This window comes from Indicator indicator, chromosome 29, assembly GCF_027791375.1.
Source record: "Indicator indicator isolate 239-I01 chromosome 29, UM_Iind_1.1, whole genome shotgun sequence".
In the NCBI taxonomy this organism is placed as follows: Eukaryota; Metazoa; Chordata; class Aves; order Piciformes; family Indicatoridae; genus Indicator; species Indicator indicator.
In genome coordinates this window covers 6,942,035-6,953,774 of record NC_072038.1, presented here as the reverse complement: position 1 = coordinate 6,953,774, position 11,740 = coordinate 6,942,035, and the positions used below count along the sequence as shown (strand labels likewise).

At 57.1% G+C, this 11,740-nt stretch overlaps 2 protein-coding genes across 2 annotated transcripts; one reads left to right on the top strand and one right to left on the bottom strand.

Annotated features, from left to right (window-relative positions):
- Positions 1-535: 535 nt before the first annotated feature.
- ARL16 (ADP ribosylation factor like GTPase 16) lies at positions 536-1,686 on the bottom strand. Its single transcript, XM_054394063.1, is given in 4 exon segments — positions 536-707; positions 963-1,078; positions 1,209-1,322; positions 1,429-1,686. Coding segments are annotated over 4 exon segments (660 nt in total).
- Positions 1,687-1,795: 109 nt separating this feature from the next.
- Positions 1,796-11,732, top strand: HGS (hepatocyte growth factor-regulated tyrosine kinase substrate). Its single transcript, XM_054393658.1, is given in 22 exon segments — positions 1,796-1,832; positions 2,282-2,366; positions 2,750-2,825; positions 3,319-3,411; positions 5,302-5,425; positions 6,352-6,404; positions 7,437-7,505; positions 7,707-7,831; positions 8,058-8,136; positions 8,216-8,314; positions 8,696-8,791; positions 9,145-9,183; positions 9,264-9,407; positions 9,510-9,549; positions 9,552-9,764; positions 9,968-10,140; positions 10,262-10,402; positions 10,481-10,658; positions 10,738-10,871; positions 11,153-11,269; positions 11,449-11,544; positions 11,622-11,732. Coding segments are annotated over 22 exon segments (2,322 nt in total).
- Positions 11,733-11,740: the final 8 nt, after the last annotated feature.

Below are 11,740 nucleotides of genomic sequence, written 5' to 3'. Positions count from 1 at the left end.
AGGTTATCAGTGCAGGCAGACACAGGCTCTCCATGCAGGTAGGGGTGGGTTCTCAACCCCCCCAGCCATTGTGCAAGCCCAGGTGAGTGCTGGAGAGCAATTACAGGCTGGCATTTGCTGCTGTTCCTGAGATATGTCCCCAGCTGAGGCATCCCTGCAGCTTAGCCTGCCCTGGCTCACAGCACCCACTCAAAGTCCATGTTCCCCTAGGCCACCCCATTGTGCCTTGGTTGGCTCCTGCTAGCAGCACCAAACGTGCTTGACCTGCAGTGCCCATGACCACTGTGACCACCCTTCCCTGTCACTAGAGGTGCCAGCACAGTCTGGTCTTTCAGGCTCTTCCTCATCCCTTCCCCGAAAGTCCGAGGATTCCGCCCAAGCACAGGTCAGCCACCAGCCCAGACAGTATGGTGGAAGTTTTACTGTGAAGTCCCACAGGGCTCCTAAACTCCGCCAGCCCATGTTGCTGTCCCAGGCCCTGCTCAGGGCAGCTGCTTGGCAGCCACCTTCTTAGGTGACAGGACGTGGGTCAGGGTCAGCGCTGGTCTCCGAGGACAGCCTGCAGCCACTGCAGGACGTCGGCCAGGCCGGTGCCGGTGCGGGCGCTGGTCTCCAGCATCGTGATGGGCTGCGTGGCGCAGGAGACGACATCCTGCATGCGGAACAGCGACTTCATCTCTGCCAGAGACATGTAGCAGGGCAGGTCACTGCAGTCAGAGGAGGGGGTTGCATTAGCCCACCACAATGGCTCTCCTGCCCAGCCAAACCCCTGGTTCAGGGAATCAGCACAGGCCCAGATGGCTTGGGGAGCACAGCAAGACGTAGCTTCTGTTCCCCAGGACACACTGGGCTTCCTCTCCCATCACCCGATGGAAGGGACATGGGAGCTCTTGAGGGAGCTGCCCCAGGCCTTTAAGGTGCCCCCATGTGCCTCCACCCTCAGTGCAGACCACCATCCTCACATCTTGTTGAAGAGGACCAGCACTGGCACAGAAGCAAGCGGCACTGCAGAGAGCACGGAGAGCAGCTGGATGCAGGATGAGGAGACCTGGGTGGGGTTGGCTGCGTCGACCACGAACTGCAGGAGAAGGGCAAGCAGTGGCAGTGCAGGTGTGGCCGAGGTGGAAGGCGGGGGCGGTGTCCTGCTTGGCTGCCACCGCCCCAGCTGGGGGTCCCTTGTGCAGGGGTCCGGTGTCACGGCCGCTCACCAGGAGAGCGCTGCACTCGTCGTAGTAGCTGGGCCAGATGGGGCCCATGCAGCCGCCCAGCTCCCGCACCGTCACCTTCCTCGGCAGCCTCAGGTCGGTCAGATTGGTGCCCACCTGCCGAGACAGGGACCGGCTGGGAGCGGCCGTGCCCGCTTACCGGAGACCCTCGGCCGCATCGAAGCTGCCGATCGGCTCGTGGCCCCCACCGGACGCTGCCTACCGTGGGCAGCGTGGCCGGGGGCTCGCCCAGCTCCGCAGGCCCCGCCTCGGCGCTCAGCTGTGCCGCGGGTTAAGGACACGACGATGCTGGGACGGGGACAAGACCCGCCACCCGCCCGGGACCCCCGCCCCGCCGGGCCCACCCCGGGACCCCCCGATCCCGCCGGATATGACGCAGCCGCCTGGCCAGCAGGGTCTTGCCACCACCCGCGGCTCCCAGCAGCAGGCACATGGGCACCGGCCGGCCCGCACCCGCCATCCCGCCCCGCCGGAACTTGCCCCGCCCCTGCCGGAAGTAGGAAGCCGGAAGCGGAAGCGCCTGTGGAGGGGGCGGTGGGGCAGAGCCAGGCCGGCGGCCGGGGGACACCATGGGGCGCGGTGGCGGCACCTTCGAGCGGCTCCTCGGTATCAGCCGCGGCCTCTGCGGGGTGGGGCGGGGGCAGGAGCCAGGCCGGGGCGGCTGCGGCGCCTCCCGGCGGGGCCGAGGTCCGCAGCGCTCGGCCTTGGCAGGCGGGCCGGGCACGGCGCTGGAGGGGCTGTTGAGGATGGTGGGGCTGCTGCCGCCAGGCACGGCGCTGCCCGAGCCGGGACCAGGACTCGGCGTCGTACGGGGCGGGTCTGGGTCCGGGCCTTCAGGAGCTGGTACGGCAGGTCTGGGCTTACCAAACGCCCTGAGGCCTCTGAAGGGGAAGAGCTGGCGCGTTCCGAGAAAAACTGGGGCTTTATGCCGTGTGCTCGGGTCCGGGGTAGCGCCGGCACCGGGAGAAATTTCTCGCACATGCATCAGCCATCAGGGAGCAGCAGCGAGATCGGTAGAACTGCTTAAAGCAGCCTGATGGGTTTGTTCCTTGCAGATAAGGCTACGAGCCAGCTCCTTTTGGAAACAGACTGGGAATCCATCCTGCAAATCTGCGACATGATCCGTCAGGGAGATACCCAGTAAGTGCTGTCGACTTGTGGGTGTGCTGTCAGTACAGCTCTTGCAGGCAAAGCATGAGGGTCCCAGACCTGTCAGCCTGCAGTAATATATGTCTCGTTATTCCCTTTTGGAAAAGCCTTTCAGTTATCCCCTTCACCCTGATGCGTTGAGGTACTTTACTGATCTCTGAAGCTGCATGTTATCTCTGCCCTGACATCTTCAGAGAAACTCAGACTTGAATGTGTTTATTCCTTCTCTTCCGTTTGCTTCAGGGCAGTCGTGTAGGTCAGAGCTGAATGTACTTTTTTGTTAGGGTGGGGGTCAGTGAGTTAGCAGCAGCAGGTGGAATCTCCCTGTCAGATTCTGGTTTACCTGAGGACACCTTCTCTTTTTACTTACCCAGAGCAAAATACGCTGTCAGTGCTATCAAGAAGAAAGTCAATGACAAGAATCCCCATGTGGCACTCTATGCACTGGAGGTAATGTCAGCCCAAAGCATGAGCATTGCAGGGCCCAGCCCATGGGTCAGGGAACGTCCTGACTTTTACTTCTGGGCTGCCCAATCTGCCCAGCATTCCCTACATGGGGAACACCGGAGTCGTGGTTCAGAGCTGGCCCACTCCTGGCTCCAGCTCTGAGGTTTCATGACTGATCATCAGGCTGTGGGTTTTGTTCTTTAGCTCCATCTTGGAGTTTGGAACAGGCAAAGCTGGAACATGAGACACTGTCCATGAGTTCTGTCTCTACACACAAGAGGTGCAAAGGCCACTGTGCAGCTGAAGTGTGGCTCACTCTCTGGTGTGGTGGCGTGGATTTCTCTGCCTGTGACTGCCTTAATTCAGCTACTTATTGCTGAAACAGTGCCCCCATCGTGCTGTGCTGTGGCAGAAACCTGTAATGTGTGCTGGGACTCATGGTGGGGCACAGAGAGGCACAAAAGTGGTGGGTTAATACTGTCCTTTGCCCTTGCAGGTCATGGAGTCAGTGGTTAAAAACTGTGGCCAGACAGTCCATGATGAGGTGGCCAATAAACAGACTATGGAGGAACTGAAGGAAATACTCAAGGTAAAGATATCTTAATTTTACTGCTGGTTTGGGATGAGCTTGTAAGAGAAGCAGCAGCAGGAGAAAATCTCTGTGCTTCTCCTCTTTCATTTGTATAAGGAACGGAAGGGGGACTGTTTGGAAATGTGCTTCAGGAAAGAGCAAACTGTGGGGTGATGTGCAGGGAACTGAGGAGCACCTGCTGGGGACAGAAGGTGTACTGAAAGAAAGGGAGTGTTTGGCTGTACCATGAAGTGAGGTCAGATTATGCTGCAGAGGTCTGGAGTCTTTTATAGTAAATACTCCTGAAGGCAATGCTTGGCTTGGCTTAAGACAGCAAAGGGGAAGAGAGGTGATGGTCTGGAAAGTGCAGCCAGGACCCAAGCAGCAGTGAGGAGAATTCCCTCCACTGCTACAGTGTGAGACGTGCAGGAAGATAACAAAGCAATGTAAAAACTGTCAGAAGCTTCCTCTTCATCATGGCTGTTTTGTGGGCCTGTGGGACTGCTAGAGGACTTTAGCAGGGTGCAGACCAAGCTGTAGTCAAGCTGTCACTTGCCAATTTGACATAACATGATGCCTGCAGGAGCTCTGTGAGTTCTTGGTCTGGAGACTTCCACAAGGAAAGTGGAAATAGGACCTTCTGACTCCAACTCCCAGCTCCAAGAGCTGGCTGGAGTAGTGCTGTTCCTCCTTTACAGCCTCCAGATGACCCAAATGCTTGGTGGATGAGCTGTGAGAGTCCCATTACCTCACACACCACACCAGGGTGTCTCCCTCGTGTCACCTTCTTGCTAGGGCTGACCCAGTCTCAGTGTAGGATCTCCTGCTGAGACAGGAATGCTGCTGTAGCTTGACAGCCAAGCATAGTAGTGCAGTCACTCCAGTGCTGAGGAGATCAGATCAAGAGATGCTCTGATTCTCTCCAGTCCTGGTCTGCTTCCATAGTTTCATAGCTGCTGCAGACCCCTTCTCCTCCTACACCTGGTACTTTGCTGCTCATGAATGCCCAGTGCTGGTAAAATAGTCTTAGTTCTGAGCAGGTTCAAGGCTGTGGCACATGAGGAATGCAGGATTTTGCCAAATCCTGTAGAAGTTTAGAGCTGCAGGAATTGTCAGTAAGTCACACTGTGTGGGCTGAGCTCTCAACCGAAATTGGAGCTTAACAATGCTCCTCTGCTTGCCGGGGGATTTCTGGGGCAGCTGGTCATGTGAATGCACGATGGCTCAGTCAGCTGATGACAGGGCGACTCGCGGAGGCTGCCCAGGATAGGAACAGGCTTGCCAAGTTTCCTCCAGTTCCTTGAACTGCAAAACAAGCACCTCTGCCTCCAAAGGGCAAGCTTCCCAGCTGGCCTGACCATGTCACACCCTGGGGTGGCTTTGGGTGTTCCTGGGCAGGAGTCTCAGGGTTTGGGGTTCTGACAGCCTGGCACCAACACCCTCCAGACATCCCTCTGCCTATGAACTTGTGGTGCCTGGGCTTGGGTGAGGTGGGCTGAGCTGTTCTGCCCAGTTCAGCAGTTGTAACTCCTCTGGGTGTGGGATGAGCAGCTCTTGTGAGAAGATGAACAGAGATGTGGGACCAGTGGTTGTGCTGCCCAGGGGGCATCTGTGTGAGTCTCTGTGTGCTTTCTTCAGAGCATTGTAACCACACCCCTCTTCCAGTTGGTCCATGCTGCTCTGAAGGACCTATTCTTGTTTGTGCTGGGGGGAAGTGGGGAAGCTGAGGGAGCATGTAGTCTGTGATGTGAATTGTCCTTATTGAAGCTTCCTGACAGCCCTTCACAGAAATACTCTCTAAAGTCTCTATTCCCCTGAACGATATTCCTGGCTTCTCTTCTGGGGGATTCACAGCATCCTCTAGGCTTCTTTTTTCTCAAGTTTTTGTTTTCCTCCTCCCTGTTCCAGAGGCAAGTGGAGAGCAGTGTCCGCAGCAAGATCCTGTACCTCATCCAGGCCTGGGCTCACGCCTTCCGCAACGAGCCCAAGTACAAGGTGGTGCAGGACACCTACCAGATAATGAAGGTTGAAGGTGAGCACTCTGTGGGTGAAGGTGGGTGGACACCTGGCCAAGCAGCTCTGCTTTGTAAGGGGCCTTGCAGGAGAAGGAATCAGAGTCAGGACTCTGCCTATTGTTTGCAAATTCTGGCCTAGCAATATTGGTGCCCAGTACCCAGTGAACCCTGGAGTGAGAGAGTCCCACTGCAGCCTGGACATTTCCTGTCCCAGGGTCCAGAGCTGCCTCATGCTGGGCCTGGAGGCCCAGCCCTGGGCTGGCAGTGAGACTGAAAAGCAGGAGATGCAAATGTTTTTCAGGAAACTGGCAGCAAACCCCAGTGTCCTCTGAGGATGGATTTACACTGGGGCGTTTCCTTCCTCCCAGGCTTTGCTTAGCACTTCCAGATAAGTCCATGCTCCCACTTTCTGTGTCAGTGTGTCCCTGGGATGGCAGCATTCCGGTGAGGGAAGGAACATGCTGCTGTCTACCTCTTCCTGGGCACCAGAACCTCTGCCTCCACAGGCTGTGGCAAATCCTGGAGGTCCTGATCCCCTGCCAAGCCAGTGTTACCACACTCCTGCCCCTCAAGGGGTGAGACCTGAAGCCCTATCAGCCCACGCAGTGGCTTTTTACCCTCCGTGCTCAGGTCAAGTGTTGAGAAATGAGTCTCCTCCAAAGGGCCCCACTCTCCCTTACTGATGTGTAAGGGAAACCAATGAGGGACTGTCCTGTGCACTCCAGAGCCTGGCCAAGAGCCTGGTGCTGTAAGGGCTTTACCCCCCCAGCCTCCTGTGGCAGTGAGATCACTGTTGGTTGTGTCAGAGGAAGACAATAGCCAGAGTCAACGTGCAGAGCTGAATCCAATGCCTGTGGCTTGGACCTGTGGTATGAGGCTGAGGCACCATGGCCTCCCTGTGCCAGAGGAGCCCTTTCACAGCAGGACACTGTCACTTCTACAGGTCATGTGTTCCCAGAGTTCAAGGAGAGTGATGCCATGTTTGCTGCGGAAAGGGTGAGTGCTGCTGGCAGGGAGAGAGCTGATGCTGCAGGACAGATCTTGCTCTCCTGTGCCCTTCCTGCTAATTTTCAGTTCTTGTATTCCTCCACTTCGTGCAGATTGGAGACCTTGCTGGGTGTGTGCTGCTCCCCACTGTCACACAGGCAGCTCTAGGGTGGTGTGAAGCAATTTAGCCTAAACCTACCAGATTGAGGGGAGAACTGACCAAGACAGGAGATGGGCTGTAAGATAAAGACTAAGAAAGACATGGACCAATTGGAGCAGGTCTAAAGAAGGCCACAAAAATTCTCAAGGGAGATGGAGCAACTCTGCTGTGAGGACAGGCTGGGAAAGTTTGGGTTGTTCAGCCTGGAGGAGAGAAGGCTGCAAGGAGACCTGGTTGAAAATTTTCAGTGCTTAAAAGGGGCCTGTAAGAAAGATGGAGGCAGACTTTTTAGCAGGGCCCATTGCAACAAAACAAGGGGTGGTGATTTTAAACTTAAAGAGGAAGATTTAAGCCAGATACAAGGAAGAACATTTTTACAATGAAGGTGATGAAACCATGGCACAAGCTGCCCAGAGAGGTTGTAGTTGCCCCATTCTTTGAAACATTCCAGGTCAGGTTGGATGGGGCTCTGAGCAACCTGATCTAGTTGAAGAAATCCCTGCTCACTGCAGGGGGGGTTGGACTAGATGACCTTCAAAGGTCCCTTCCAACTCAAACCAGTCTCTGACTCTATGATTCTACCCTACCTGGTGGCCTTCCAGCAGCACAGCAGCAGTCTGAACACAGCAGCAGGGCATTGCTAAAGTGATTGCTGTGCAGACACGTTCCTAGAAAATCTCTGGCTGACTGGGAAAGCATCACAGTCTCTGTGAGAGGAGAAAATCTCTGGGGATTAATATTTCCTTTGAGCTGCAAATGCTTCCAACCTCCCCCATTCATGAGAGCGCTGTGGTCAGCCGTGGGAGCTCCAGAAAGGCTCAGTGGAGACACTTCTTGAGGCCTTCCTCCACTCTTGATGCAGTTTTCTTCATCCCCCCCAGGCTCCAGACTGGGTCGATGCTGAGGAGTGTCACAGGTGCCGAGTGCAGTTTGGGGTTGTCACAAGGAAGGTGAGTTCTGCTCCAGCCCCTCTGGGTCCACTGGTCCTGCTCAGCTCCCTCGGGCTGGCAGCACTCTCTGAGCCTGCATGGAAGTGCCAGGGCTGGACCATGTTCTCTGGCCTCCAGCAGGGTAGTGCCAGGAGTGTCTGAGTGATGTCTAATGGTCAGGGAGTGTCTTGCTACTGCACTGATGTGTCCCATCCTTTGCAGCATCATTGCAGGGCCTGTGGGCAGATCTTTTGTGGCAAATGCTCCTCCAAGTATTCCACCATCCCCAAGTTTGGGATTGAGAAAGAAGTGAGAGTCTGCGAGCCCTGTTATGAGCATCTGAACAAGTCAGTACCCTCGGTGGTGTTTCTTTGCCTACAACCACTGGGACTGTGAGGGGGGAAGCCTGGTGTGGAACCAGAGCAGAGCGAGGGCTTCCCTGGCTATGCAGGCTGGGCTGGGCTCCCTTCCCTCCTGGGAATGGGCTTCATAGCTGTGGTGTTGTGCAAACCTGGGGCTCTAGGGCAGAGGAAAGAGCATTCAGCCTGCACTGTCATCTCTTTCTGACTGCAGGAAAGCTGAGGGTAAAGCTGCTGCCACTTCTGAACTGCCTCCTGAGTACCTGACCAGCCCCCTGTCTCAGCAGTCCCAGGTGAGCAGCTTCCCCTTTGGTGATCCTGACTTGCTTGTTGATCCCTTTACTGACCACTTTCTCATCTTTCCACTTGCAGCTGCCTCCAAAGCGTGACGAGACAGCTCTGCAAGAGGAGGAAGAGCTCCAGCTTGCTATTGCCTTGTCTCAGTCAGAGGCTGAGGAGAAGGAGAGGATGGTTTGTGCCCTGCTTGGCATCTGGGGTGGTCGTTGCCGTGCGGCTGTTGCCATACAGCACAGATATGCTGGGCATCTCCTAGCTGGGCAGTAACAGCTCTAGGCTTGTCCTGGCATTAGCAAGTTGCAGGTCCTGTGGGATGAGAGGGCAAAAGCAGATCCAGGCACATGCTGTGTTGCAGTCCTGAACCTTAGAACCAGCTGTGCCCAAGCTGTGAGCCCTGGCTGTGCTGGGAATTGCTCAAAGTGTGAGGCTGAGTCTGCTGGCCCTGCCTGGTCATTGCTGGGAGCCTCACCCACCCAATGTACCCAGTCTGTTTCTGACTGGGTGATTTGAAGGAGTCTGGACAGTCCTGGAGTTGTGTGATTTTGTGTTTTGCAGAGGCAGAAAACCTCCTACTCTGTGTACCCGAAGGCTGAACCCACACCTGTCACATCCTCAGCTCCCCCGGTCAGCACGCTCTACTCCCCACCCGTGGTACGTTCACAGTAGCCCTTGCACGTGAGGTCACCAGGCACAGGCTGCTTCCCTAGCCCGAGCCTGCCCTGCTGTGCCAGGAGAAAAGATCTGCCCCATTCAGTTTCTCACTCTCTCACAGCACTGCTGTGCTTTCAGCACAAAGGTCTGTGCTCAGCCAGCATTTAGGTGCCCCTGCTGCTTCCTGCAGCTGCAGCATGTATCTGGCTTAAGGATGTGGCTGCCTCTGCTCAGTTTCTTGCTAGTGCTGAGCACTGATGGTTGTGCATGGCCAAGCTCGAGCAGGACATCAGGGTGGGAGCTGTGGGTCACTAGTGTCTCTGAAGTGGATTTCCCTGTCTGTCTCTTCCCAGAACTCCTCTGCTCCCTTGGCTGAGGACATTGACCCAGAGGTAAGGATGCAGGTCTTAGTCCACAGCCCAGATTCACTCGCCATGGGGCTGTGCTGCTCATCTTCCTTCTATTTCTGTAGCTGGCTCGGTACCTGAACCGCAACTACTGGGAGAAGAAGCAGGAGGAAGCTCGCAAGAGCCCCACACCATCAGCACCTCTGTCACTCACAGAGCCATCTGCTCAGCCTGGGGAAGCCCACCCTGCCCCGCTCAGTGTGGTTGAGGTAAGAGGGAGCCTGGATCTGCGTCTGGTAGCTTCTGAGGGGTGCCTGAGTCCTCTCTTCAGTCTTGCCACACAGCTCTGCAGGCTGGCTGCAGGCTCTCAGCATAGGAGAGCAAGGGCTGATGGGCTGCCCTCTCCTTCCAGCAGCAGTACCAGAACGGCGAGTCCGAGGAGAACCACGAGCAGTTCCTGAAGGCACTGCAGAACGCAGTCACCACGTTTGTCAACCGCATGAAGAGCAACCACATGCGGGGCCGCAGCATCACCAATGACTCTGCTGTATTGTCCCTCTTCCAGTCCATCAACAACATGCACCCCCAGCTGCTGGAGCTGCTCAACCAGCTGGATGAGCGGAGGCGTATGTGGGCACTGCCCAGCTGTGGGCATGGGCGGGCAGTCTGGGGAGAAGTGGGCACCTGCCAGGGCTTCTGCCAGCACCAGGGTTCAACATTCTGGTGACACAGCCTCTCTGGAGAGAAGCCAGGGTGGTGGTGGTCTAGTTTTGGCAGGGGTGGTCTGAGCACTCAAAGAGGTCCCTAAGGCTGTCTCTCCCTTCCCCAGTGTATTATGAAGGGCTGCAGGACAAACTGGCCCAGATCCGGGACGCACGTGGGGCTCTGAATGCTCTACGAGAGGAGCACCGGGAGAAGCTGCGCCGCGCCGCAGAGGAGGCCGAGCGACAACGCCAGATCCAGCTGGCCCAGAAGCTGGAGATCATGAGGCAGAAGAAACAGGTGAGGCGTGGAAGAATTTTGGGGTAGCCAGTAGCCAGGCCTGTGTCATCCAGCCTGCCTGCCCTGGCAGCAGGGGATGCCGGGGTCCCTGCTTCCAGACATCACAGCCCTGTTCCTGCAGGAGTACCTGGAGATGCAGCGGCAGTTGGCCATCCAGCGACTGCAGGAGCAGGAGAAAGAGAGGCAGATGCGCCTGGAGCAGCAGAAGCAGACCATACAGATGAGAGCCCAGATGCCAGCCTTCTCACTGCCCTATGCCCAAGTACGGCTGCTGGGCCAAAGATGCTCTCATCAGGTCCCTGGGGACATGGCCTAAAGCTTGCTGTTCTTCCCTCAACAGCTCCAGGCCATGCCTGCAGCCAGTGGAGTGATCTACCAGCCCTCTGGGCCCACCAGCTTCCCTGGCACCTTCAGCCCGGCCAGTTCCGTGGAGGGTTCTCCCATGCACAGTGTGTACATGAACCAGGCAGCACAAGGGGGCACAGGGCCATACACTGCCATGCCCGTCACAGGGACAGGTATGTCGGTGAGCTGATGCCATGTGGGCAGAAGCTGAAAGCAAGCTGCTTGCGTCAACCTCTGCCCTCTCCACCACAGATCCCAGCATAGTGAATGCCTACATGTACCAGCCTGGTGCAGGCAGCGGGCAGGCAGCTCAGCAGGGACAGGCAGTGCCTACCACCACTCCAGCGTACTCATCTTACCAGCCCACCCCAACGCAGGGCTACCAGGCAAGTGAGGGCAGAGTGGCTTGTGGGCAGCTAGGGTGAGGGCTGTGGCACCTTGCCTCATCCTGGAATCAGGATCCCTGAGCAGGAGCAAGAAAGGGCTGGTTGGATCGGCTGCTGCTATGGCTGTGGGCTGTGGTTGGAGCCAGTCCTGGGCTCCTGATGGCACAGAGGGAAGACAACCTCGTTCCAGCAGAGCTGAGAGAGTGGTGCTGGTTCTGGGGCATTAGTTTGAGATGAGCCATCACTGTCTGCACCCTCTCTCACTCTCATCTCCTCCCCAGAGTGCAGCTTCACAGTCACAGAGCATCCCAGCTATCTCCCAGGCCCCCCAGTCGGGTGCCATGGGCTACATGGGTGGCCAGTCGGTTTCCATGGGCTACCAGCCCTATGGCATGCAGGTGAGCACACCCTGCCCCTTCTCAGGCATGGCAGGGGACAAGCCTCAGGCTCGCTCTAGCCTGTGGAATTGGTGGCAGGAAGGGGAGAGGCCTGGCAGAAGCTGTGGGCCTTCACCTCTGCCCTGCATGGGCTGTGCATCCCCCAGCCCCTCTGACAGCCCCCTCTTTGCCCCTCCCAGGGCCTCATGTCAGCCCTGCCAGGCCAGGAAGCCACGATGAGCAGCCTGCCAGCCCAGCAGTCCTATTTGCCTGGCCAGCAGCCCCTCTACCAGCAGGTGAGTGCTGCAGCCCCGATGAGGTTGGGGTCCCAGAGGGGGTGCATTGGGTGACAAAGTCACCTCATTTCTTCCAGATGGCACCTGCTGGAGGGGCCCCCCAGCAGCAGCAGCAGCCCCCACCGGCACCTGCCCCAGTGCAGCAGCCCCAGGGCAGCAGCGAGGCCCAGCTCATCTCTTTTGACTGATCTACCCC